General features: G+C 41.7%; 4 protein-coding genes across 4 annotated transcripts; 3 read left to right on the top strand and 1 right to left on the bottom strand.

The window, feature by feature from the left end:
- Positions 1-995: 995 nt before the first annotated feature.
- On the top strand, positions 996-26,404 carry LOC134867747 (interferon alpha/beta receptor 2-like). The gene is made up of 8 exons (XM_063888543.1): positions 996-1,115; positions 1,736-1,850; positions 3,025-3,154; positions 4,936-5,117; positions 5,827-5,975; positions 7,049-7,208; positions 7,841-7,956; positions 23,204-26,404. The coding sequence occupies exons 2-8, from the start codon at positions 1,802-1,804 to the stop codon at positions 23,840-23,842; spliced, it is 1,425 nt and encodes a 474-aa protein (XP_063744613.1). The 5' UTR covers positions 996-1,115; positions 1,736-1,801; the 3' UTR covers positions 23,843-26,404.
- LOC134867751 (uncharacterized) lies at positions 9,796-14,076 on the top strand. The gene is made up of 3 exons (XM_063888552.1): positions 9,796-12,407; positions 12,897-13,112; positions 13,288-14,076. The coding sequence occupies exons 1-3, from the start codon at positions 12,160-12,162 to the stop codon at positions 13,445-13,447; spliced, it is 624 nt and encodes a 207-aa protein (XP_063744622.1). The 5' UTR covers positions 9,796-12,159; the 3' UTR covers positions 13,448-14,076.
- LOC134867744 (uncharacterized) lies at positions 13,838-18,457 on the bottom strand. The gene is made up of 9 exons (XM_063888537.1): positions 17,762-18,457; positions 17,384-17,461; positions 16,824-16,929; positions 15,789-16,525; positions 15,472-15,655; positions 14,944-15,201; positions 14,672-14,843; positions 14,192-14,340; positions 13,838-14,075 (listed from the first exon to the last, which is right to left on the bottom strand). Exons 1-9 carry the CDS (start codon positions 18,140-18,142, stop codon positions 13,888-13,890), a joined length of 2,253 nt encoding a protein of 750 aa, XP_063744607.1. The 5' UTR covers positions 18,143-18,457; the 3' UTR covers positions 13,838-13,887.
- Positions 18,457-21,386, top strand: LOC134867745 (SCAN domain-containing protein 3-like). Its single transcript, XM_063888538.1, has 2 exons — positions 18,457-20,417; positions 20,556-21,386. Exon 1 carries the CDS (start codon positions 18,522-18,524, stop codon positions 20,412-20,414), a length of 1,893 nt encoding a protein of 630 aa, XP_063744608.1. The 5' UTR covers positions 18,457-18,521; the 3' UTR covers positions 20,415-20,417; positions 20,556-21,386.
- Positions 26,405-26,434: the final 30 nt, after the last annotated feature.

Raw genomic sequence — 26,434 nt, 5'->3', positions numbered from 1 at the left:
GCCGAAGTTTTTGGATGTAAGACTCCACAGTTGAATGTTGTTTACGAAGCCGGACTGACACCATTTGTAAGCCTCCAAGCTTTTGTACGCTCTGAGGGAGTCTCCTGAGTACACTGATGGAAAGCTTACAAAGATAGCTGTGGATGTCTGCGTAGCGCAAGTCGGGTACATCGTCTTCAGAGCAGGAGGTTATGCTCTTGAAAAGCACACCGGGTGAATTATATGGGTCGCTTATATTTAATCTCTCTAATTTTGTACTATAAAGCCGAATTTCACTTGAATTAAAATGAGAAGTATACTCGCTCGGTAAGAAAACACTGGCACCGGTGGTCATGTTGACTGCCAAAATGGTGGCTCCCAACCAAAAGTCACGTGACCGCAGGAGCTCTATTGGATTGGAACAAAGCCTAATGAAGGATTTATCAGGCAGTTGGAAAGACACCAGCAACAAAATAATGGGAAGTTAAATGGGATTATTGAGGGGATGGTGGTGTTTATAGCTTAATGTTGCAGACCACTGACATGTCATTCTATCACAATTCTTGACACCATGCTTTAAAAACAACAAAGTTGAAAAAGGTATACAAACAGCAGTTTTATGACTTTTCTTCTTCTAGGTCACGTGATTTCCTATCAGCAACCTCGTCAGATGCTACGTTCACATACCGACGGACAAATTAAATCATCTCTAGAGCCAACGTAAAGTTGAAAGCATTTTTTATTGTGTGTTTTATAAGAAATTGGGGTAAAATAACACGAGATAAAATGTAGTCTCATCACCACCAGATAGCGTGGAAATGAATGCTGTTTTTCTTTTGTATTTATTATTCCTCTTTGTACGATGTATGTTATCGCTGTCCAATTGAAAATGTCAACTTTTGTACTGAAATAACAAAAAACATTCCTGATGCTTGAAGTCGTTTTTCCAATTAAAGGATCCTATTGCTGGAAACGCTTTATTATATTATTGTTTTTGTGTGACAAATTTGAAGGTATCCTGTCAGTGTGCAAACTTAACTAGGGTCCCTGAAGGCAGCACCACTAGTGTGTATCCGTGTGTTTCTTACGTCCACGCCGCTGTCTGTCAAAGCTGGAGAAACAAGTTCTCAGGACAGGTAACTGTAATATTTAACTGTTGAATGTTGACAACTGTTTGTAGCTGGGACCTTACTACTCTTCTAAAAGCTTCAGTTCGCTACATGCTGACACAGTCAATGTTAGTCCTCATGGACTAACTCATGTTAGCTAAAGTAAGCTAACGATAGATACATTTCTGGCGAGTGGCTGTCTTGAAAAAAACCACGAATAAGACCAACTGAGTTACATTAAACAAAATAGAGTTAAATGTGTTTAGAATGCATTCATTTGTCATCAAAGTTACGTTAGACTGTGTATAAGCTAACAAGCTGGTACGCAGGCAAAGTGAAAGTATGTTTGAACTCACATGTGACATTGTTTCGATGTGAAAGTACACTGGTTTAACAGTACCCTGATTTAATGTGGAAATGTAACATTCAATTGTGACTAGGGTTATTTACATTAAGTCTAACGTTAACTGCGCGTGGTGTCAGTGGGAAATAACAGATAGTTTGCTTCACACTTGATATTCATCACATTACATTCATTTCTCAGACAATTTTGTCCTAAGCGAGTTATAATAATTGTATTAACAACAAGATATGATACAGTTGACTAAAAGGCTGAGCTGTTGTAACTGCATTTTCTGTGATTACAGAAATAATTAATATGACAGTGAACGCAGCAGAGGTGTGGCAGTGTGGGGGGCTGATGTGGGGGCAGTATGACCGCTCTCCTGTGGATGCTCGCGCTGCTGCCTCACGTGCTGGCCGGTGAGGACATGCATATAGTTTTGTTAAGTTTCTGACATTTTTGTGAGATGTTTGCTGGGCCGGATCTTTTTTTTTTTATTGATTCTTTTTCTATTTTTTAAACTTGGCACAGATATTACCCACAATGCAACTAGACCAACAAGAGTTGTATTGGGGATTTCAGTGTGTCAGGTTTTCATATTTAACGTAGCTTTGGAGCTTTATACAGCTTTTTCACACATAGTAGTGCTTCTCAAAAGCTGTAAACAGACTTTGATACGATTGTGGAGTTCCCCTTTAATACTGTCAAATCTCTGGACACAGAACGAGTAAATACTGTTGTTAACAAATCAAATAACTTGTTCTTTTCAATGCCAACAATTAGTTCAGTTCAATTCAAATGTATTTATATAGCCCAATATCACAAATCACATTTCTCTCAGAGGGCTTCACAAATCAGCAAACACGAATGACAATATGAAACAATATAGGGAAATGACAAGATAAGAATGAAAATACCAATGAATGGTTACATAATATAATGACACAGATACAGTTAGAATACAATACTTAAAATTCCATAAAATGAAGGGTCCATGAGTATGTTTAAAAAGGAGTTGAAAACCAGTCCTAACTGTACGCTGCACCAAAGAGGAAAGTCTTCAGCCTACTCTTAAATGCGTGCACACTGTCTGGTCTCTCTCCAGAGGAACGAAGCTTGGTAGCCGAAAGCTCTAGCACCTGATCTTATTTTGTGAAATCTGGGAACCACCAACAGAGCTGCACTCTTGGATCTTAATGCCCTAGACTCGAGGGACAATAGTGGATTAAAAGATCCTGTAGGTAGGATAGTGCCTGGCCATTGAGCGCTTTGTATGTAAGTAAAGGCATTTTGAAATCAGTCGTGGACTTAACTTGGAGCCAGTGCAAAGCTGCTAAAACAGGAGTGATGTGGTCCATTTTCTTTGTTCCTGTTAAAACCTGTGCTGCAGCATTTTGTATTAACTGATTAAATGATGAGTTTGGACAGCCTGATAAATGGGAATTGCAATAATCCAGCTTGGAGTTAATAAAAGCATGGGTGAATGTTTCTGCATTGTTATGATTTAGAATGTATATTTGAGGTGCATTTTCAATATGAATGTGCTGTACTGTATGTATTAAACATTTAATGCCCTGTTTGTTTGTATTACAGCTATGATTAAATTCCCCCCGCCCGTCAACATAACCCTGACCTCAAGCCATTTCGAACATGTGTTGAGATGGGAGCCTGGACCAGGGACACCCACAGGAGTCTACTACCATGTCACTATAATCACCCAAACGTGGGTTTCATCAGTGTTTGGCATATTATATTGTGTTTAAACTAACTGTGATCTCTATAGAATCAGTCGGTTGCACCCTTATTGATGCTTTCTGTTTGTGTTAAAACAGAAAAGCATTACAGATGTTGGTCAAAGTTTGTTCAAAGACACACACGCAAAGATGTTTGTGAAGAGACGTGTAAGGTTCAGTTTAAAGTCATAATATATCTAGTGTTCCGAGCAAGCTAAAATAGATGTTTACCAGGGCTGCAGTGCTGCCAGAGAGCACCGGAACGCTGCTCCGGCACCTCAAAAATTGCAGTACGCGTAAGGAGCTATACACATGCTGCATTTCTTTATATAGTGCTTTTCCTAATGCTCAAAGACGCTTTACATTAAATCATAACAGAAACAACAGTCCTAAGGGCAGAGTAAAATGGAGTATGAATAAGTGAGTTTTGAGAGATCTTTTGAAGGATTCCAGAGTGTTGGCCTTTCGGATGTGACTGGGAAGGGAGTTTCAGAGGGAGGGGGAGGCTGCAGCGAAGGCCATTTCATTTGTCCTGATGGGCTGCAGTAGATTAGCTTCAGCAGACCTGAGGGGAAAGGTATAGGTGTGTTGTTGGATTAGGTCACTGAGGAAGGGGGGGGCAAGGTTGTTGAGGGCTTTGTAAGTGAGAAGTAATATTTTGAAGTCAATCCGGTGTGTGATGGGGAGCCAGTGGAGGTCATGGAGGATAGGAGTGACGTGATCGGAGCATCGGGTGGAGGTGAGCGTGTGGGCAGCAGAGTTTTGGAAGTATTGCAGTTTATTTAGGATGCATGCAGGTGAACCAAATAGAATGCTGTTGCAGTAATCAAGTCGGGATGTAATGAAGGAATGGAGGAGGTTTTCAGCAACGGTGGATGAGAGGGAGGGTCTGATGCGGGCAATGTTTTTGAGGTGGAAGAAGGCGGTTTTTGTGACCTGGTTAACGTGGAGGAGGAAAGTGAAAGCAGGGTCAAAGATGATACCAAGGTTAAGGACGTGAGTTGAGAGGTTGTCAATGTTCAGATAGAAGTCCTAGGAGGAGCGGGTTAGTGAGTTTGGGCCAATAATGATTATTTCAGATTTGTCGCAGTTTAGTTTCAGAAAGTTGTTTTTCATCCGTGTTTCGATGTCAGTGAGGCAATTGGTGAGTTGGGAGTGTGTGGTGGCAGAAATACATTTTGTGGAGAGGTAAAGTTGGGTGTCACTGACGATTGTTTCTTTATTTGAAAGGCCAGTGGCGATCTTTTCATCTGTCATACTGATCATACTAAAAAGCAATCATTCCGATTCATACTATAAGACAGTAGGACAAAAATACAGTTTAAAGGGAGAGTAATGAGTAAAATATGGAAATACAAAAGAAAGTACGACCATATTCCAATAATTGTTTTACTACTGAAATGTTCACAGTTCTGTTTCATATCATACACTTTATATAGTAAGCTATAGCCATATGTTTCTGTTTGGTTAGTAGATTAATCTATTAGAAAGAGTTTTAATTCATATTTCCATTTCATATTGTCTGTTCTTTGGATACTCTATTGAGATTTGAGAAAGCTGGAAGGTCGCACCAATTGTGCTACGTACACATTTTATTGTATGAAAGACTCAAAGATTATCTTAAGAAAATATGGTTAGACCTTCATATGTTGACAAGGACTTTCGCAGTGAGTAAGCATCACCAAAACCTCCCTATTGTCTATGTTTAGTTGAAACAAGTCGTCTCTTTTGGTCCCTAATGTCTGCTCCTCTCCCTCCTCTGCTCCTGCAGGGGGACTGGCTGGGTGCTAGTGCCTGGCTGCGAGCATGTCCAGTACCCACTGGTTTGCAACCTGACAGAGGCCTTCTTCGACCGAAAGCAGGTGTACTACACCAAACTCTCAGCACTGCTGGACTCAAAACCAGAGGCACTCGCCGTTGTCACACAGCCTGCATTTCAACCCATTAAAGAAAGTATGTTGCGACGCTCTGAATTTAGATGTTGAATTAAAGGACTAATAATGGAGATGGTGTCTAGATATGCCTCTTCCTCTCTTACCGCCATGGCGCCACCCTATCATATTTTCTCCATTTGATCTTCTGTTTCTTATCAGTTGAAGCAGAAGCCTTTCCTTTCTTCATCAAAAATATAACAATAACAAATAAATAAAGAAACAGCATACAATCTCAGGATGTCAGGTGGGGATAAAACTACATCTTAACTTGTGTTCTTTTCCATTTTCAGGTTAAAATGTGTGTGTGTATCCCCTGAACAATGTTCTGTTAGCTCAGTTAGCTCCTTTAGTTAGCGTACTGTTGCAGGCCTGCTTCTGCTGGAGTTAGTTAAGCACACACTGAAGGAACCATTTCATTTTGGAATACTTTGACTACAGAATGTTGGACATTGCCTGCTTACAACATAAACTAGCAACATGAATCCTTGCTGAGAGTATGGAACTGTGTTTTACTAAATAATGCTCCTCATATAACACTGAGAGCTCTGAATATCTAATTTATTGCAAGTTATATCAGTGAAAATGAGATGCAAAACAAGCTCTACCCCCTGCACTTATTTACTAACTGCTGCTCTGTTGATGTGTCGCGGAAATTGCCCTTTAACAAATATATGGAAGTATTTATAGTGGCAATCTTCCCCTTTTTTTTCTGTGTCTGTGTTCTACAGCTGCCCTGGACCTGCCCCTGCTGACTGTGACACCATGTGGCAAAGATCTGTGTGTGGACCACCGGCCCACCGTGGAGCACCTGAGGGCCTCCTATGATTCTCTGTATTACACACTCAGGGTCACGAGCAACAATGCAGACAAAGCACAGGTACTGCACATGGACTCATCTACAAGGGTCATCTACGGGGCTTTACAGACAAATCACCACCAAGCTGGCCAGCTAACCAATCAGAGCACACAGGGCTATTGTTTCAGACAGAGGGGCTGCAGCAATAATTGGTGCTGGGTGAAATGTACAGGGTAGGAACAAGAAAAGATAAGCATTTTAATGCTACTGTGTAATGTTTTGAAAGCTAATGCTTGAATTTACAAAGGTCCTCTGAGGACATACAGCTCCGGAAAAAATTAAGAGACCACTTCAAATTTGTCTTAAATCTTTATCCCTCCAGGTAGTGAAAAAAACAGGTAGTGTACTTTTGAATTTAACCTAAGAAAATAAAAAAACTGGATGCTTTTACTCTAGCCTGTTCACTATTTTTCAGACGAAATGCCTTTTGCATTCACTGGCAGTGTGACAATAAAAAAACCTGTTGATAGATTAAAATTAAGAGGTATAGAATTGGAGTAAAATGACGTCTTCACCCCAAAGACGACCAATTGTATATCCCATGTTACCTTGAACCCTTGAAGAATACTTTGTTTTTCACAAATACCTCCACTGTGATTGTGAAACTAAAACAACACTTAAAGGTCTTGCATGATCAACACATCCATATTCAGCTCATTCATTCATGGACAGGCAAACTACTGATGCTATGATTCCAACGTTTTTGAATAAATGTTTTTGTAACATCTCAAGTCAGCAGTCAGTTCAGCTCCGATGTAGGCTTGGGCAATATATCAATACTATATTAATATTGCTATATGACACCAGATATCGTCTCTTTGGCTCTGTAAGTGGTGTCTTTCCTGGTTTTAAAGGCTGCATTAAAGCAGAGTGGTGTATATTTCCCAAATTTATCGGACAGTTTCAGCTGGTCTAATTATGAGAAAGAATTAATAGACAATCCCTCTAAATCTTTACCATATCAAGGAAAAGGGCTACAAATATTGTGATGTTTGATATTCCTCATATCACCCACCCTACTTTGAGGCATACACAAAAACTGTACCTTAATTGCTGGGTTGGTCTTTACTAAAGTGCCATCTTTGTGTGTGCAGTTCTTTGTGGACACCCAGTCTCTGGGACGAGTGATTCTGAAGGACCTGGCCTCTGGCAGACAGTACTGTGTGTCAATCCGTATTTTTGATCGTAAGGTGCCGAGGGAGTCCAACTACAGCCAGCCTGTGTGTGCTTCCACCCCCGCCCACTCCACTCCAGGTACAGGTCCCTGTGTTTGGGTGCCACAAAATGTTATTGTTACGCAGTGGGATTCTGTGAGCAGATGCTGTCTTTTCCTAATGACTGCTGCTTCATATCTTTCTCTGACCCCACGGCGTCAACATTGATGAAGAGTTGTTAGGAAAGGTCTCTCTGTCTATAGTGTTGCAGTAGTGAGTCCTAAAACCTGGAAACAACCTAGCAGTTTACCACTTCCAGTTCCCTCATCTCAAAGTAAATGCTTGTTTGTTTGTTGGGTTTCTCTCTCCTGTAGTGTGTTCTATGGTTTTAGTGTATGTAAATGGTGTGCAAAGGCTAAAATTCCTGTGTTGCAAGTGATAGGCTAAGGAGTGGGACATGTCTAAGCAGTTTGCCAATCACAACAGAGCCGGCCAGCTAATCAATCAGAGCAAATTGGCTCTGGTTTCAGACAGAGGGTGAAAAAAGGTGGTGCAGCACAGGCAGTATGAGAAAAATAAAGAGCTTTCTGAACATTAAAGCATGGAGACATGTCCCAGTAGAGACACAAAATACAATAACAACCTGACAATGAGCAGAATATGTTCTCTTATGATGGAGATGAAAGATGTGGGCGTATGTGTGAGTAATCCTATGACCCCTGTCCTTTGTAGACCCCTGGATCTCTGCCTCCTTGTGTTTTTTGGTGATGTGTGTTCTGGTGGTTTTGGCCCTGCTGATCTACACTGGTTCCATCTGTCTGTCCCGGAGGCCCCTGCCACCCGTCCTGGTGAGTAAAACAATCACTTTAGTTTTTCTGGTGTTGGAGAATTAATGGTCACAGTTCCTGGAAAGTACCCGGCTGCCCCCTCTTAGCTGAAAGGCACATTACATTTGTTGGTTAAATGTTTTTATTTTTCTCTTTTTTGGAAAGTGGCAAATAGTCATTTATATTCCAAAATGATTCACAAATTACTTCTTGATCAGGTAGTAGGTTTAAAGTTTTGGTTTCTGCTTTCATCATGCTGTCCAAGGGACACTGGAAAAACCTTTTTTTAGGTAAATTAGTAATAAGTCAAAGATTATTGTTGGACCTAAAACTGCTATGAGGAATGTAGTTATATAATTAATGGTCAGATATTTGATGGATGAGACATATTGATAACTCTGTCCCTCAGCTGTCTGATAAACGTTTTGTTAACAAGCCCAAAAGTCAGGGACAAAATGTGACTCTTATTGCAATATTCAGATGATACATTTTTTTTTAAGCTTATAAAAGGAGAAGGACAACTTCAGCGGTCATGTATCCTCTCACCCTGATAAGCGCCGATACCCCTCCCTCTCTATCCCTCCCTGAAATAATGACTGACTGACTGACTGATAGTGGCACTGCAGGGTCTGGGACAGATTATTTTTTAGTTCAATCTAAAAAAAGGTCTTGATTTTCAGAATATTAAACTATTATTGCCCAATTCAGGTGTGCAGTGCCTCCCTTTTGAAGGGTATTGTATGAAATATTTGCTCAATATTTGGATGTCAAAATCAGTTAGAATATCATTGCAAAAGCTGATTATCTCTTCTGCCCAACAGTATGTACAACCTAAATTGTTTCTGGGTTGAAATAGCAGGTCATATTATATCACATTTTATCATTCATTGTCTGAGAACCCTGTTTGTGTGTACAGAACATTGTATTTGTGGCATGGGTTTGAGTTCAGAAAGTGGATGATTGGTTTATAAAGTGACAGATCAGACTTTTATTCAGTCTTAAATTAAGCATTCAACATGGCCTTATATTAGGAGGAAACTTCCTTTTAGCTTACAAAAAATGTGTTGTTTTATTTGCGGTTTGACTGTTTCTGAGTAAAGTAACAGGAAATTGCTGCTGGCGGAAACACACTCAAGCAAAGCACACTCTGTGAATGCTACTTTAGTGGCTGTGGGTGATGCTGTGGGTGGGTGATACGTGCGGTGACAGAAGAGAAGGCAGGCAGCTGCAGAGACCTGGCTGTTGTGCAGCAGGATGGAAGCTGTGCCTGTGAGTCCTCCGACAGAGCTGCACATCAGATGGCCAACATGCTTTGCAAGGTTTGGTAAATGTGGGTCAACATGAAAAATTGAGTGAAAAGTGAAAAGCTCAACATTTAAGCACTGTTCGTGTGTTTTATTGACACTGTAGCTTGAGTGTAACAAAATGTCTACAGTTTGAAAATTGGACTTCTGGTATCAAAAATGTATTGAAAATGTTATTATTAATGTTAAAACAAGTAATCCCTCAGTTTATCTAGACACATACTTAAGTACATATTCAGAGACTTCAATAGACAGCACGTAATTCCCTTTTATTCACTAAGATATTGTAGCATAACCAGTGAGATCCTATTTATTGTACGATTTCGAATTTGATATTTATTTATTTATTGGCATCCATTCAATAGTTTGACTTAGAACTTTGTTACGAGTGAGTTGTGAACCTGGAAAAAGAGGGGGGTGAAGGGTTAGGGTTAGGCATTTTACATTATCCGAAGTGAGATCATTATTCGGTTGGTAGCTTTTTGAAACCAGCAATTCATATCAGTCGTTGGATTTATATACTAACGGCATGCTGGGATGTAAGAAGCGTTGTGTGTTGGCGTGGGTTACAGTTAACCTTCATTATTTGCGCTGTCTGTCATGCTAGGGGGATTCAAACACGCGTTTTGTGTTCAATTAGTTGCAGTTTCATGTTCCATTATTAATTAGCTAAATCCAAAGAGACACATGCAGATATGGAGGGGGTTTCCCCTCACCCTATGTGGTGATAAATGAAATGCCAAGTGTGGAGGCTCACCAACAGTTTATTGTCCAGCACACAGCAATTCCTGGCACTTTAATATGATTCAGCAACTTTCACACTGACGGGAAACACCCTGCTTGATTGCAAATAAGTAGTACAGAATTTAAGGAAAATGTACATCTGAATTTAACTGAAATTATAAGTTAGTACTCAAAGGATTGGTACATTACAATTAATTTGTCAAGTTGTCTTTTCCATCGACCAGTCTTTAGAGACTGCTAGAGCCTATGCCATGTTCCCTTTAGTGTTTACTTCCTGTCTGTCTACTTCTGCTGTTCCCTTAAGTGTTGATTACTTGTCTGTCGTCTTTTGCTAGTCCCTTTAAGGTCCCCTGTTATACTAAATGCACTTTTGATGTCTTTTATACATAAATATTGCCCCATGCACCAAACCGGATCCAGTTCAAGATCCGATCTTTTGCTTTTCTGGTTCTAGCCTGTAGCACCCCTTGTGTTTCCATCGCTCAGAGGCCAAGTGGAGCCCAAGTGGAGCTGCGTCATTGCGTCATCACGTAACCGTTTATGTGCCCTCTTATGACTGATTAATATTCACTGTCTGACTGTCACACAATCAGCTGATGCATACCCCCACCCCATAAGTGAATGTGTTTCAGTCTGAATTGACGCTGTTTGGCATCACAACGCTGTTATGAAAGTGTCTCTGGCTTTAGACAGGTAATGTTAGCATAGCAAGCGAGGCTACTCTGACTATCTTCACTACTTTGCTATCCTAATGTGGCATAAGCCGTTTTCTACAGGCACATTGTACCGGCGTAGTTTTCGTTATGGTTTTACTTCTGATGGCAGCCTGTGTAGCCCATCTATTGATTCCTTCCGATAGCTGCAATAATACAAAACAACAGGAGAACATCTGCCTGCTCTTTCCAATAATCAATAACAGTGAACAGATGGTGATTAAAGTACGGTAAACATAAACAGCATCACACTAAGCCTGGTTAGTGTTGCCTGACTTTATAAAATGTGTGTTTTATAAGTGTGTGGTCGCGTTGTAGTTACTTTGCTCAGCGATACTGCTTGTTACAACTTGTACTCGCTGTACTCGCCATAAACTATAATTGTTCAGGTTGATCTCCCCCCTCCGAAGTAAGCGTGACGTATTTGGTTGTTGGATCTTGCCGAGCAGCCAAGTGGGTCCAGAAAGATCTGGTTTGATGCTTAAAGCCGGCGCTGCTGCAGTGGAAACACGAAAAACCAGATCTTTATCGGCTCCGGGTTGGTGGAAACGCGGCAAACGTGTCCCCGGTGTGTAAGGAGATTCACAAAGTGTCAGAAAATACAACCCTCTCTCTTTTCCTCCTTTTCCACATCTCTAAAAACGGGGGTAAAAACGAGCTGATCCAGATTTGACGTCATAACCGAAATGTGGGCTGGCTTTACATTGAACTCCTGGCAACATCCCACCTACTTGACACTTCCCAACCTATCGTCCTCCATATACAGTCGCGAGCTGAATCCCCTCCGCAGCACCTCTGTTTGTCTGTGTATTCTGCAGGAGGGACTTACAGTTGTTGTATATATCAGGGGTTTTCAACCGGTGGTCCGCGGACCCCTGGTGGTCCGCGGCGGCATTGCATGTGGTCCGTGACAAGAGCCTATGTTGATCAGTTCACCATTGTTTTTTTTTAATATAAATTCGCTTTGATATTTCAACACATTTCCAGAATACCGTTACATATCGTGAAAAATATGTTTAAAATAATATAAAGGAAATTCAAGCTGACAGAATGTAGCCTTGCGCCTATCCAGTCTATGGTAGCCTGTGATTCGCTAATGGTAATGAGTTGCGTCGCTAACCTCACTTATTATTCATTACGTACAGTCTTGCGAGCAAAGTTGACACACATTTATAAGCATAGCCGACGAGAGTATTTTAAAGACCTCATGACACGTGGAAAATAAAGTAATATACATACACACATTGAAAGTACACATACAAAATAGTCACTTGAAGTTGGTTTTAATCATTATGATAGAGAAATTGAGTTTGTACGGCCTTTTAAAAGTGCGATTTTTGCGATCTGCTACCGACCTTCCTATTAGTCAGTCACATGACCTATGACGTACACTCCGGAACGGCTCCTTGGTCAAGACACTATCCCACCTGTCACTCACGACTATCCTGACACCTGTCAACAACATGGATTCTGACAACTCCGATTCATCCTCGGATCCTGACACATTTTTCGAAGTGGCAGAGTCCGACCCAATGCTGGAGGACAATGTGAGGGGCGTTATGCCCTATAGATACGAGCCATACTTGGATGAGTTGGAGCCACAGGGTTCTACGGAAAGTTCGGATGGCGAGGCAGAAGGCGCTGTTGGTGGTGCTGCTGTGGCAGACGGTCGGATGCCTATGGATTTTGGCAGACTACAGCACGTGGAATGGTAACTTCCTTCTTGTTCACTTTTCTGACAATGAACACTCCGTAAGATATTGTACTTTGTAATATCCACCACAACCAGCGTTTGCACCAGCGAGCATGTGTGTGTGCAGTCTGCCTCCTCACCTCCCAGAATTAGCCAAATAGTCACCATTACTAGCCTACAGATCGCAAAGGGCCATTGTTGTTTCCCGGTGCTTGTCATAGTCTTAATCTTTATTTAGTTATGTTATTTTTTTTGAGAGCGATGAAAATACCAATTAGGTCTACTATATTAGTTTGCCCTGCGTCATACTCATACAGTAGCCTATGCTATAACCCAGTAGTAGCCTATGCTATAACCTAGCTCCTGACCAGTGGCCATCCTTCCGCGATTAGGCTAGTTCTACGTCGGCTTTTCACGCGAATCAACCCATGACATTGACACTTTGTAAAGTTCTGTGACAATTGTAAGATTGTTTCAAGCCCCTTGCCTTTATCTGTTATATTTTAGGTGTTCTTGTGGGAGATGTGAGCCAATGCCACTGGTAGTGGAGTCGGTGTGCTGCCGCGAACAGTCAAGAGTGTGCGAGAGGAGAGAGGAGGAGGGAGCAGACACCCGCTGCATCACAGAACATTCTGGCTTTGAGCCAGTTTGTCTGAATCTGCATGTTCTGCGCACCGCACATTTCCACTATCGGCAAGAATACGGGGATGTAGAGGGAAACGAGTGAGTATACAATCCTATTGTAAAATCATTTGTATGGACTAGTAGGAATTGTATGATTTGATATCACCAATGACGTAAATGTATGCGTAAAACGAACTGTCATGTAGGTTACAGTAGGCCTAGGCCTACATCTAAAACACCTGTGTTTTTCTTCTGATTTTCTTTCAACTTTTAGGTGGAAGAGGTACACTGGATACAGACAGTTTGTGCGATGGTGCTACGAGTACCTGGGAAGACATGTCAGGGTCCCCATACCTTCCTGTGTGGTGTGGTGTATCCGGAGAACTTTTCCCTCCATTGATTACAGGGGGTTCCAGGACACCAACAGCCCGTGATGATACATGTATGCTGTTAACTTGTTAATTTTGTTTTTTTAGTTTAAATACATGAGTTTGTAAATACATGAAAATGAATGTCAATACATGATACCTCTGGCTTCACATGAATGTGTCTTCATTTTTACAACTTACAACAGCTTACAACAAATAGGCCTAGCAAATCAATTTACACCTTCACCATGGAAGGGTAGCTGATATTTTTGATCATACGGTGTCTAAGATGTGCTGTACTTCAGGGACAATGCAATACAAGCCCACATGGATAAGGGGGAAAACTGTAGCAACACAGACATACTACACACCCTGTAATGACACTTTTCAGAACACCAAGGTGAGGATGGAGCAGGAGGTTCCCAACACAGTAAATCAAAGCACTCACGGCAAAGATGAAATTAAGTTTGTGTTTATTCCATTCAGTCCGGTTCTCATGTGTACATTTAGGTGTTATTTGTAATGCTAAAGCGGGTCATATGTGCATTGACTGCTGCCCTCTTATCCGGCTTTTCGAATGATGCATTGAGTGGCTCTGTAACAGGGGACGGGTCTGGGATGTCAAAGTCATCACCGTTGTAGTCCTCACCTCGACACATGGCCTCCACCATCCGCATCAGCTCTTCAGCATAGCCTGTTGCAGAGGAATATGGGACAAGGTTCAAATTAATCCAACCATAGATATGACACACGACTATGTACATCTCAAAATACAAATCATATCTGCAATCAACTTTCTATTATGCTTACCAAAAGATGGCTCCTGTAAGACTTTCCTCACAATGTAGCCGCCCTTCTTATACTTTGGATACCGCAGGTTGAACATCATCTCGCCATCGTGTCTGCTCCGCTGCTCCCTGTTGGCATTCTCGTTGAAATGCAAAGCAGCCAGGATCCCTCTAAGAACAGAACACAAACAGAATAATCAGGAACAAGATGACCATTCTTAACAGCGAAACATAAACAAGTCAACCCAAAAGAGCCCATGTTACCCCTCTATTTATCAGGTTGCACTGCCTAACAGTGGCTGCCCAAACCAGGCACAAGGCCCTGACCCTTGCCTACAAAACCACTTCAGGACATGTACATTTCCTGTGCACTGCAAATGTTGCAAGCTGTGATTTTGTCCTCGATTGTAAGTCGCTCTGGATAAAAGCGTCTGGCAAGTGTAATGTAATAGAATGTAATAATGTCCTAAAAGAATGTTTCACGGAATATTTCTTTGATTACCTGCTCTCCATCCCTTTGTATGAAAAGTGGCACATCTTTGGCGCAAAGTGGGTAATCACGCTATGGAATGCTTCGAGGTAGGATGTCTGGTGTGACGGGGACAGGCGTTGTATATCTGCACACAGCCTCTTGTTCCGGATGATCTTCTCCACTTCAATAGACACCTTCGTATCTGAAGAACATTGTACAAAATACATGTAAATTATGCAACATGATGCAACATGATACTGTGATCACAATCTCTGTAAAATAAACATTAGGAGTATACTAACGACAACTCAGCCACGGTTTACGCTGTTCCCTGCCTTCCAGGACTCCGTGCGCACAAGAAGAGAACAGTCCCTCGAACCCGGTGTGCCTGTTGTGGATGTGATCGATGACTGATGTCCATTTGTCCACCACAAGTTGTCCACTGCCAGGAGGCGTCGAGACCACGGACCAGTACAGATGGTTTATAATACTTCCCACCCAGGGTTTGAGGTCCTGGCAACCTCTAGTTTGTCCAAGGCTCTGCAGCTTCTTCTTGACACCTGAGTAAACATGTGTAGATGAATAAATAAATAGAAATCTAATGTACTGCTTGAAGGTCTTGACTCCAAGGGCATAACTAAAACCCTTTTTAGATACATGAACAGCCTGTAATAGCCTGAAATAGGCCCTGTCCTCCACACACACAAGGATTTCACACATAAAATTTGTCCAAACCCAAAAAATCATATCTTTCAAAAAGGAATGTCAAGGTAGTGCTTCAAGTCTCTCTTAAAAATTACATTAAACAGGTTTAAACATGTTGCACTTACTCTTGGCTACATGCCATATGTCAAACTGGTGCGTGATGTCTGGATGGTCCTCTCTAATCATCATGTTGATGCCTATGTGTCTGTCTGTCACGAGAGTTCCGACATCCACAAAGCCCTGGACTTTCTCAAGGGATCGCTGCAGTCCCACTTTCTCCATGTGGTAGGACCCTCCAACCTCATTGCTCTAAAACATAAAAAGCAGGAGATTTTGATGAGCATAACATTGACTAGTATAAAATTGTCCTTACTACGACAGAAGAGTGTGTTTTCTATACTGGGCAGGACTCACATAGAGGCATAATACATCTGAAATGTACCTGTACAAGTTGTACGTCAATAACAGCTGTTTTCCGGAGCTCCATTGTTGAGTAGGTGCCGTACTTAGCGCAATGCCCTGGGGTGTCGGCACGCCCGTCACCACCACACACGATGGGTTCCCCTTCTGCCTGTAGCAGACAGAGCATGGCAAACTGCTGCTCGCCCCAAACTCGCTTCACAGCTTTGAAAAGCACCTGGTCCTGATGTCTGAAGAACGATCTTTCCGACATCACAGCAACGCCCAATCTGGATAGGACACGCAGCACCTTGGTGACAGTGGCCCCACTGAAGAGAATGGCAGCGGACAACAACACATTCCCAGCTGCTGTTCTGCCGAAGAAAGGTTGACTGTTCCATAGTCCTTGGTTCCCACATCCCCCGCACTGGATGGTGACCTGCAACTGTGTTCCTACTTCTTTACACTGCCAGGACAGTGACCTGCTCCCACAAAGTCCACAGCTGCACCATGTTGACAACAGCGTCACCAGGCATTCCCAGAACACAAGAAAAACGCTACCTGCTGGCGCCTCAGGTGGCGGCACTGGTGGAGTATTGTGTTCAGGACTCTCTTCAGCTGAATCATCAGAGGACGGCAGCTTGTAGTCGGGATCATCTGTCGACATGTTGTCATCTGAGTCAGAGCCACAAGAGGTTGAGTTGTCGGTGTTGTGAAAGCAAAAGCAGTCATCCTCAGTCTGAGTCCCAACAGTGACCATTGATGTAGTAGCCTGCACACCTGGGGAAAAAACAATGTTTAGTATATAGAAATCAGTGTCAGCTTGAAGGAAATCTTCATTCAATACACACAACTTTTTGTGAAGCTTGCTCGCACTAGTAAATTTGTAGATTGTAAAATAGTCTTTTCCTAAGACAGATAGTTTTTCCAACATTCTTGTGTAGATGTGAAAATAGATGTTTGACATAGAAAAGGATTGTCATTAGTGATGTATCTATCTACACAAGATGCAATGCTGAAAAGACCCGTTTCCCCGGACATCTGTTTGGCTAAAATACGTACATAAATGATAAAATACCTTTAGTCCGTCCCCTTCCTTTGAACTGCATAGCCACCGTCCTTGTTGGTGGCCTCAGACACACTTGAACGGAAAAGTCACTGTGCTGATCTTCTGTTGAATTCACCTGAATAAATAAGTAAGTAAATAAATAAATGTGTGTATACATATGTGTGTGTGTGTAAAAGTTAAAAAAAAAACTAAAAAATAGAGTTTCCTTCCAACACAGGTAACCTAGTAAAAAGTAGACCAGTGTATTTGTCTTACAATCAGCTGATTCTGCACTGGTTGAATTGAGTTTGTGGTGGGTCCTTGTTAGGTTTTTAGTGTTTTTCAGTAATGACAGTCCATCTATCTAGTTAGGTACAATGGAGTAAATGGTGTAACGGTTATGTTATATGTGCTACTGTTGTAATTACACCACAAAAGTACTTTTACTTTTAACACCTCTGGAGATGGTGAGGGTGAAGGTCTGAGAGAGGGGGCACTGGCACTTGATATACTGTAATGCTGTGTGTAGTTAGTCAAATAAAATCTTTAGTCAGTAACTTAGTTGACCTGAACGCTTTCCGAAAACTTACATCAGTAGATGGGTCCCCGTCAGGAAAGTCATCGCTTTCCTCTTCAGCAACATACTCAGACTGGCATTCCTGTAGTACCTGAAACATAAATAAATAAATCACAAGATTTAGCGTGAGTTGGAGGGGGAAAAAAACGCTACCGCAAACCTAAAACAAACACTTGAGACTTGACTTTTTGCTAACACTCTGAGGTGAACTTAGCTGAATAGCTAAAGCACTTAGCACTAGTAGCCAGCTGAGCTGAAGTGTTCAGAGCTAGCGCCAACTTCAACTATGAAGAACCACCGCAAGCTGTTTACACAGTGCCAAACACTCATTCCTTTGCATTTCATTTCCCTTCCATTATTAAAATATAGTCCAAAATAAGAAGGTACGTACCTCCAATCTCTGCCTTTTCTCCAGAGCATGAGACCTCCGGCTCTTGACGTCGCCGTTCGCCCCCGGGGCTAACCTCGAGCTTGTCCCTCGATGAAATATACGCGGAACCGAATTGGGCAGCAAAACCTTCTTCAGACGAACATCAATACCAAGCTGCTCCTTCAGAGCGGGGATCGAGTCGTAGCACTCCTCTTCAAAATGCGCTGAGCAAAGTACAGACGACGAGCTTGGCTTCCATACTGTTCCTTTCGGACCAGCTCTTGTCCTACAAACTTGTTGCGTCCAGAGTTCACACAAAGCAGGGTCTTTCGGAAACCGATGAAGGGTAAAACCGTTCTCCCTGGTGTTTGAACAATACGCTGCAACACACCGCTCAGGCATGTTCTCAACAAAAATATTAAGAACAAAACTTTAAAGATGCTAAAACTGCGAGTACGACTTACTGTGACTAGAAATGATCAAGGTCAAGGGTGGCAGCAGGTGCAATCAGGTCTAAAAGCGTTCCGGAGCATACGTCATCTTTATGTTGGAACGTTGTCAAGACACTGGCCTGTGGATTTCAGTGGCTTGCGTACAAATTTCGAAAATAACAGAGAACCGGGCATATTTATCACAATTATGTATTTCAAATCGAAAATAAAAGTTATTTTAGACTAAATAAAAAAAGGTAGTCTCTAGGTGTCATGAGGTCTTTAAGATAGGTTGTAGTACAGCAAACATTTGTTACATATGTACTAGTCTAGCTATATATCTAGCACCAATGGATCGTTTTGTAGTGAGGAAAGTGCCAGAGGGACAGGCTGCCATGACAGAGGGTCAGGCTGCCACGACAGAGGGACAGGCCGCCACGATAGGGCAAGGACAGGCTTCCGAAGCGTCAACTTCGCAAAAAAGACGAAAAAGAAAATACAATGAGGAATATGTTAAATATGGATTCACAGTGACGACAGACAGAGCAGGAGAGGAGGTACCACTGTGTTTCGTATGTTCAACAATTCTCTGTAATGAAGCTATGAAGCCGTCGAAACTTACGCGGCATATGGAGACGCATCACGTCCACTTGAAGGCCAAACCCGTTGAGTACATGCAACAGATGTTGCGTGATTTCAAAGGACAGCAGGCTACCATGAGGAAGAGTGCAAAAATAAATGAAAACGCACTGAAAGCATCGTATCTGGTCGCTCTCAGGGTTGCAAAAAGTAAGAAGCCCCATACCATTGCGATGCAGCTTATATTGCCAGCAGCCATAGATATGTGCAGAGCTATGGTAAGCGAAGAATGTGCCAACAAATTAAAAACTATTCCGTTGTCAGACAACACAATCGGAAGACGAATTGGGGAAATGGCAAATGATGTCAAAGACCAGCTGATGGCAAAACTTCAGACAGTTCTGTTTTCCCTTCAAATCGACGAGACGACAGATGTTACTAATGATGCGCAACTGTTAACATTTGTGCGATACGAGGACAGTGGCACTATGTGCGAGGAATTTCTTTTTTGCAAACCACTGCCCGGGCGAACTACCGGTGTAGAAATATTTAAAGCACTGGACGATTTTTTCACGGAGCACAATATCTCGTGGCAGAGGTGCGTTGCATTATGCAGCGATGGGGCCCGAGCCATGAGTGGCAGCAAGACTGGACTGTTTGCGCATGTAAGGAGGGTGGCTCCGGGGGTAATTTGGACACACTGCCTGATTCATAGAGAGGCTCTCGCCTCCAAAGATCTCAGTGTTGAGCTCAGTGGTGTGTTTGATGTCGTTGTCAAGACGGTCAACTTCATAAAACGAAACGCATTGAATACACGCCTGTTTTCATCCCTATGCCATGACTTGGGAAGTGAACACAGCTCTCTCCTTTATCATTCAGAGGTGCGTTGGCTGTCTCGCGGCGCTGTGCTCGCCCGTGTGTTTGAACTACGCGGAGCTATCTACGAGTTCTTGTGCGAGAAGCATTCTGATCTGGCTTCCAATTTCAACGATAGTTACTGGTTAACTAAGCTGGCGTACCTCACAGATGTTTTTGCAGAGCTGAACAAGTTGAACAGCTCCATGCAAGGGAGAGATGCAAACGTCATGCAGCTCTACGAGAAGCTCGACGCATTTGTGAAAAAAATGTCAAAGTGGATCGAACGAGTGGAGAGCAATAACTTGGCGATGTTTCCTTCAGTTGAGGAATACCCTGACAGCACTGACATCAACGACACTATATGTGAGCATTTGAGGAAGCTTGTGCGTCAATTCGCAAAGTACTTCACTGATTCGGAAGAGTGGCGCCGTGACAGCAAGTGGATCCTGCTCCCATTCAGTGACGATGCATCAGTAGGGTCAAGTCTGACGGCTGTGGAAGAGGATAAGCTGATTGAGATGTCCACAGACTCTGTCAGGAGGCATATGTACGACACACAGCCCCTTGTTAAATTCTGGATAAGTTGCCAGACAGAATTTCCACAGCTTGCTGCAAAAGCAATGAGGTGTCTTTTGCCCTTTCCAACCACATACCTGTGTGAGAGTGGTTTTTCTACACTGGCGTACTTAAAGAATAAGTACAGGGCTAGGCTTGATCCAGAGAATGACATGAGACTGTCTCTGTCTACCATTTCGCCACGAATAGACAGGCTGTGTGGACTTCACCACGCCCAGATATCACACTGACAGGTAGGCCTAATTCTCCCATGTTTTCACTGTTACGACCCTGGCGGGTTTAGGCCCCGCCCTGTGTTAATGGTAAGCCTGTTCTCTCTCCCTGCTTTTCTCAATCTCTCTCTGCTTTTCTCAATCTCTCTGTCTCTACAGCAGGTGATTGGTGACAGGTCTGTCCTGGCTGGGTTATAAAAGCCCTGACCAGCCAGCAGTTGAGGCTGCCTTGGTCTTCATTTGTTGGATTTTGGTTCTCCGGTGTTGTTGGATTTTTGTTCTCCGTTGTTGTTTTGTCACACACCTAGACTGACTTTGCATGACATTTTTAGTTACTTTTCCCAATACTGAATTGCACAACACTTTATTATTCTTTATTCTTTCTTTAAAATAATCTTTAATTTAATTTAATTTAATAAATCTACTTTTATTATTATAAAATCTGCGTGGCCTCTCTTTCATGTTTCATGCATTGAGCTATGCATGTAACACCAAATACACACGCGCACGCGCAGGCACATCAGTGGGCCGCGGATTGCTTTCTAGTCCGAATGGTGGTCCCTGGGACAAAACCAGTTGAAAACCCCTGGTATATATAATAGGGCTGTCAAACGCAACTTCCTTTTAAGGGCACTCGTTTTTTTTAACGCACGCGTGTTCTGTGACTCTCAGCCCACTCCGTATTTGGAAAAAATATCAGGAAACCATGGTAACGTTGTGGATCACAGCAGAAACACACTACAAATGGAGAAGGAAAAGTCACTTTTGAATGGAAAGTTGAGTTGTAAAGACCTGGGGTTTTTTCCCGACAAGACAGAGGGAATATTTACGTGCTGCAACGACCGCCCCCGGCAAGCGGAGCAGTCTTTCAGCAGAGACGAGAGGACAACATAATAGCTAAATGGTGGCAACAGACTGTAGGTCAGTAAACACTGGAGGATGAGGCTCTGCTAGAGTCAAAACGACCGCACATATGAAGTGCCTTAGAGAGCCGCCACTGTCAACAAGATTCAGAACTGTGTCGCAGATTGTTGCAATAACAATGATGTTGACTGTTTTGAATAAACATAATTACATTGCTTGTTATTAATAATAATTGTAACATTATAACTCTCTAATAAATAAACATTGTTTAAACATTGTTTATTTATTATAAACATAATTTATGATTAATTATAAAGCAATGATATTTGTCCACCCACAAAAACTTGAAAAAGAACCTTTTTAAGGAACATTTAGAACAAATAAAAAATGTGCGATTTATCCTGATTAAATATTTTAATCGACTGACAGCCCTAAATATACAATACATATAATGTCACTGTTCTAACGTGTTTCAGAAATAATGCTGGATGTGGTTTGGAACATAATATGGCGTTTAATCACGGCAGCGTTTAGCTCTTCAGACAGAGAGATCATGACGCTGCAAAGGGGCGTGGCCAGCTTCAGCTCAGCTCAGATTTAAGGCCACAGTCACAGAATCAGCACTTCAGGAACATGGCTGAAATAGAGGGAGATGAGACATGCTTCAATGGGTGATCTGTTTGGTGTTTTGAGCAAAACACTTCACAGACATGTTTTGTATAGATTTTGCACTACAATATATTGTTCAAATATAGTTTAATAGGAGACTTTTAAGTGTGTACTACCTGCCTGTCTTCTTCTGCTGATTTCTGTCTTCTTTCTTTCTTTCTCTTGCGCTCTTTCTCTTTTCTTTTCTAAAATAAAAACACTCCCAATTTGTCCCAATTTGATTGACAGTTGTCCATTTAAAACTTGGCTTTGATCCAAAAGTGTTTGGAAAACAAGAGAGGGCTATCACCATTAGCTGTGTCTGATATCAATCAACCATCGTGAATCCACAGTTTGGTGCTCTTCGCAAATAAAACAACTAATATGGTGTTTTCTTATGGAGAAAACTAATGTTTGTTTGTACAGCTAAGGTTAATTTGACCACACTCCTTTTATATGGATTGATATGACTGCACATAGTCCCTCTTTAGCAATGGTCTGTTAGCCAAAGATAACATACCTTTGGAATGTTTAAATGTACCAATCAGATTTGATTATTCAACTAAGAAACTTAATTTAGATTGACTGTAAGAGGTATAGGGGAAAAAAACGTCCAAATTGCATTGTCAATCCACACGTCACTTTGATCTATGCTACCCTAACACGGTGGGGATTACGTCTCATGTCATGATTTGGACCTAATGATAATTCAATGCCCAGGCCCAAAGACATTCTGAGGCTCGTGAGGCTCTGTGAATTTGTGTGGGCCATTGGTCTCTATTTTTCAGCTTTTACTTTGGGACACAGAGAATTTTAAAGCTATTTGTAACATGACTGATTTGTTATTGAACATAATACTAGTTGAACTAAATAAAAAAATGTCCTTTGAACTGACGTTTCTGTTTGCATCCAAATGTTCCTTTCCAGTGTTTCTCTCCTGTTCCTCGCTCATGCTGTGGATGTTTGATACATTAATGAATAAAAATTATTCGGGGTTGTCGGAGCATGCCTGTGAAAGTAAAAAAAAGTTTGACTACACAGACATCTCTCATGCTTAATGTTGTCCTTTTGTTTCAAGAAGCTAAGAAGTTGTATTATGAAGAGGTTATTTGCCTACTTGTCATTGCTCGTGCTCCCATGTGACTATTGCTCATGCACACATTGCAATGTTGATGCTGAAACAATATGTATGGACACAGAAAATGTACTTCCTGTGAGCTTATTTTGGAGTCCAGTTGCTGTTGAACCCACTTGATGGTTTAAACATTTCATTTCCTTCTCTCTCTGTGTCTCAGACATCCATCCATCACACTGAGGAAGAGTTAGCCGTCCCCTCCTGCAACTCGTCCTTGTCTTCTCTCTTGAATCTTGAACTTGCAGCGCCCCCTTCAGGTAGAAAGAGCAGCAGCCACAGCTCGGACGAGAGCGATGAGGAGGAGAGTGTGACGGAGAAGCCCGGGTGGAGCAGAGGAGGAGGTTATCAACTGCGAGGAGGCACTAATCCCCTCTCTTCCTCCTCTTCATCTTCTTCCTCAGAGTGTGCTCCTTTATCCCCACAACAACTGCCAGAGCAAACATCAGTCCACTCTATCCCTCAGCCGGATCCCTCCCCACCAGCAGAGACATGTACCAGTGCTGGACTACAACCTGCCCCCGCCAGCCCCACAGACACACACTGTTCCACCACAGGGACGAAGGTGGAGGGAGAGGGGGGCAGCCAGGAAGTGAACTTCTTCACATTGACTTTCGGCAGCCTCGGGGAGGAGGGGGGCGGTAAATCACATTTTGACACTGTAGAAGTGGGGTCAGAGGGGGAGTCACAAACTGTGGACACCCAGGAAGTAGCCATACAAACTGTTTCCTGCTCGGGTGATGAAGAGAAGGAGGAGGAGGAGGAGGAGGAGGAAGAGTACTCTGGGTATATGCGACGGTGATGGTCCTGGGGTTTCCCAACAGGAAGTACCTCTGTTTCATTTCTTTCTATCATTTCGTAGTGTGACACACATTATGAAGTGGTAAATGATACTGATACTGCAGACTCTGAGGCTGTGAGCCGATTACCGTGGGTACAGGGGGACAGGCATCAAGGTGCCACCAACTAAGTCTAGGGAGTTACGACTGTCCTGAACGGAAAAAAATCAAAGTTAAAGAGCCAGACTCTTGTCCGAGGCGCGTTGCATTCCTCTGTTTCCTGTGAATGACACTGTGCTTCCTCTGCAGCTGGAAAGGCAGGCGACTTACCTCTCAATACCACTAGTTGCTGTTTTTTTTATTTAATCATCATTACCATCCTCACAGGATGGACACTCTTTTCTGACAAGCCCTCTTACTTTACCAACTGACATGACAGGTTTTTAGATCAGAGGGATAGAGTTGAGAAACATGGCTCCCATGCGAGAACGCAGGAATTAGGAGAGCTAAAACATAAAATATATATATATATATATATAATATATATAAACATATCCTCATTTTATTTCACTTTAAACCACACTTCCACAGTTGCAGAGACCACCTTTTTCATTTCAGCAGGTTAATGTTCACTTTCACCACCGACTTAAACTCCTCCTCTGTCTTTTTCCCAGTTCATTGTAAAACAGAATAGGATTAGGGCCAGTTAGGGAATGTCCTTCTTTTTTCTTTTTTTTGCTCTGAGAAAGAAGTCAGAACTTTGGTGATTAAAGACAAAATGTTCATATTTTTTAAAAAGTCAGAATTCTTATTTTTCTTGTAATTCTGAGTATTCAGTCAGAACTCCAAAGAAAAATCACTTTTGATCTCAAAAATGTTTTCCTAATCCTGTTCCGTGGCATTAATATTTGGGCTGTACGATTTAGAAAAAATCACTTGTTGCAGTTACATTAACTGATATTGCAATTACCATAAGGAAGGGATTGCTCATTTTGCATCATTCTTTTTTCTTATTGCCATTAGAAAATCTATTTATAAATGACCATGATGTGATGATTAATTTGATAAGTACCCACAACAAACAAATATGATGTTTATAGTCTGTAGAATACACTCTGTAAGACTGGATGTATTTTAACACATATTTAACAAATATTGCACCTCCTGCGATTTTAATATTGCACATGACACATTTTACATGAACTAATCAGCCCTAGTATTTATCTTTCAAAACGGTTTTCATGTTATTGAAGAATGCAGTTATGGATTTATTGGGGACTGGTGGCATGTTTCAAGCAAAGAATGAGGAATACTTTTAAATTGTTTGTTTTTTTACATATTAAGCTCATCTTCTCTGTGAGCTAAAGTTATTAATGACTGTTTTTTTCAAAGCATTTCATCCATTTTATTATACTCAGGATCAAGACGGATAATGAGAGCGTCTGAATTTCACTTACAATGTTCTCCTTCAACATGCAGTGAGAATCATTTGTAAAAACAGCTTAAGCTAAATAGTAGTTTCCAAAAAAGGTCAACATGATGGGTACTGTAAATATTTGGGTTTTTTATCTCTTCAGCTCTTAACTCTGAACCTGTAGCGACAAAGAAACTACAGGTGACACTATTAAAGAGGCCCTGTTGTTCTTTTTGGGGCTTCCTGTAGTGTGTTATATAGGATTTAGTGCATGTAAATGGTCTGCAAAGGCTATAAGTGGCCTCCAGAGGGGGTTTCTCTCCCGCCTTGAAACGCCTCCTTTGAAATCCTTTGTTTACGTCTGTATCATAGTGACTAACGTTCGCTTCTATTGGCTATCGCTCCAACACATTGCAAGTGATAGGCTAAGGGGTGGGACATGTCTAAGCAGTTTGCAAATCACAACAGCCGGCCAGCTAACCAATCAGAGCAGACTGGGCTCTGGTTTCAGACAGAGGGTGAAAAAAGGTGCTGCAGCACAGACAGTATGAGAACAATAAAGAGCTTTCTGAACATTAAAGGATGGAGACATGTCCCAGTAGAGACACAAATATGAGCTTGAAAATGAGCAGATACGTCCCCTTTAATGTTACTTTAACTAAATGAAACTAATTGAATCAATCAATTTAAAACCTTTTGGAAATGATTGTCAGTTGAATAATGAAATGTTTAGGTTGCAGCTGTTTTGCATACAGAAGAAATGACCACTTATTCACATTATGTTAAATGCTCTGTTTTTAGCAGGAATATGTTGTACTTCATGACATAGTCTATTACACGTATGAACTCTGAACTGGGCAGCTGATCATCATGTTTAGTTATGACAGGGGACATAAGTGAATGAATGTGACACCGTTACAGCTGTAATACATGCCATTCTGTTTTTATGTGGCCATATTTCATCTTTCTGTTCAGTATACAGTCATGTTAACATTGCACTGGTTTTAAGTTACACATGGTACATAGAGTTATTGTATTCAAACACCTATTTCAACAAAAATAATTGAACAAATTCCATATGTTACATTCTTGTATTTTTATACTCACTGTGAAAATATTGTGCTCAAACATCTACATTTCAGTCAAAATAAAGTTACAGTTTAAATAGCAAGCCATGTTTTCTTCTGTATTCTCCCAGTGC

Source organism: Eleginops maclovinus, chromosome 7, assembly GCF_036324505.1.
Source record: "Eleginops maclovinus isolate JMC-PN-2008 ecotype Puerto Natales chromosome 7, JC_Emac_rtc_rv5, whole genome shotgun sequence".
NCBI lineage: Eukaryota > Metazoa > Chordata > Actinopteri > Perciformes > Eleginopidae > Eleginops > Eleginops maclovinus.
The sequence above is the reverse complement of the archived record's forward strand: the minus strand, read 5'-3'. Positions and strand labels throughout refer to the sequence as shown.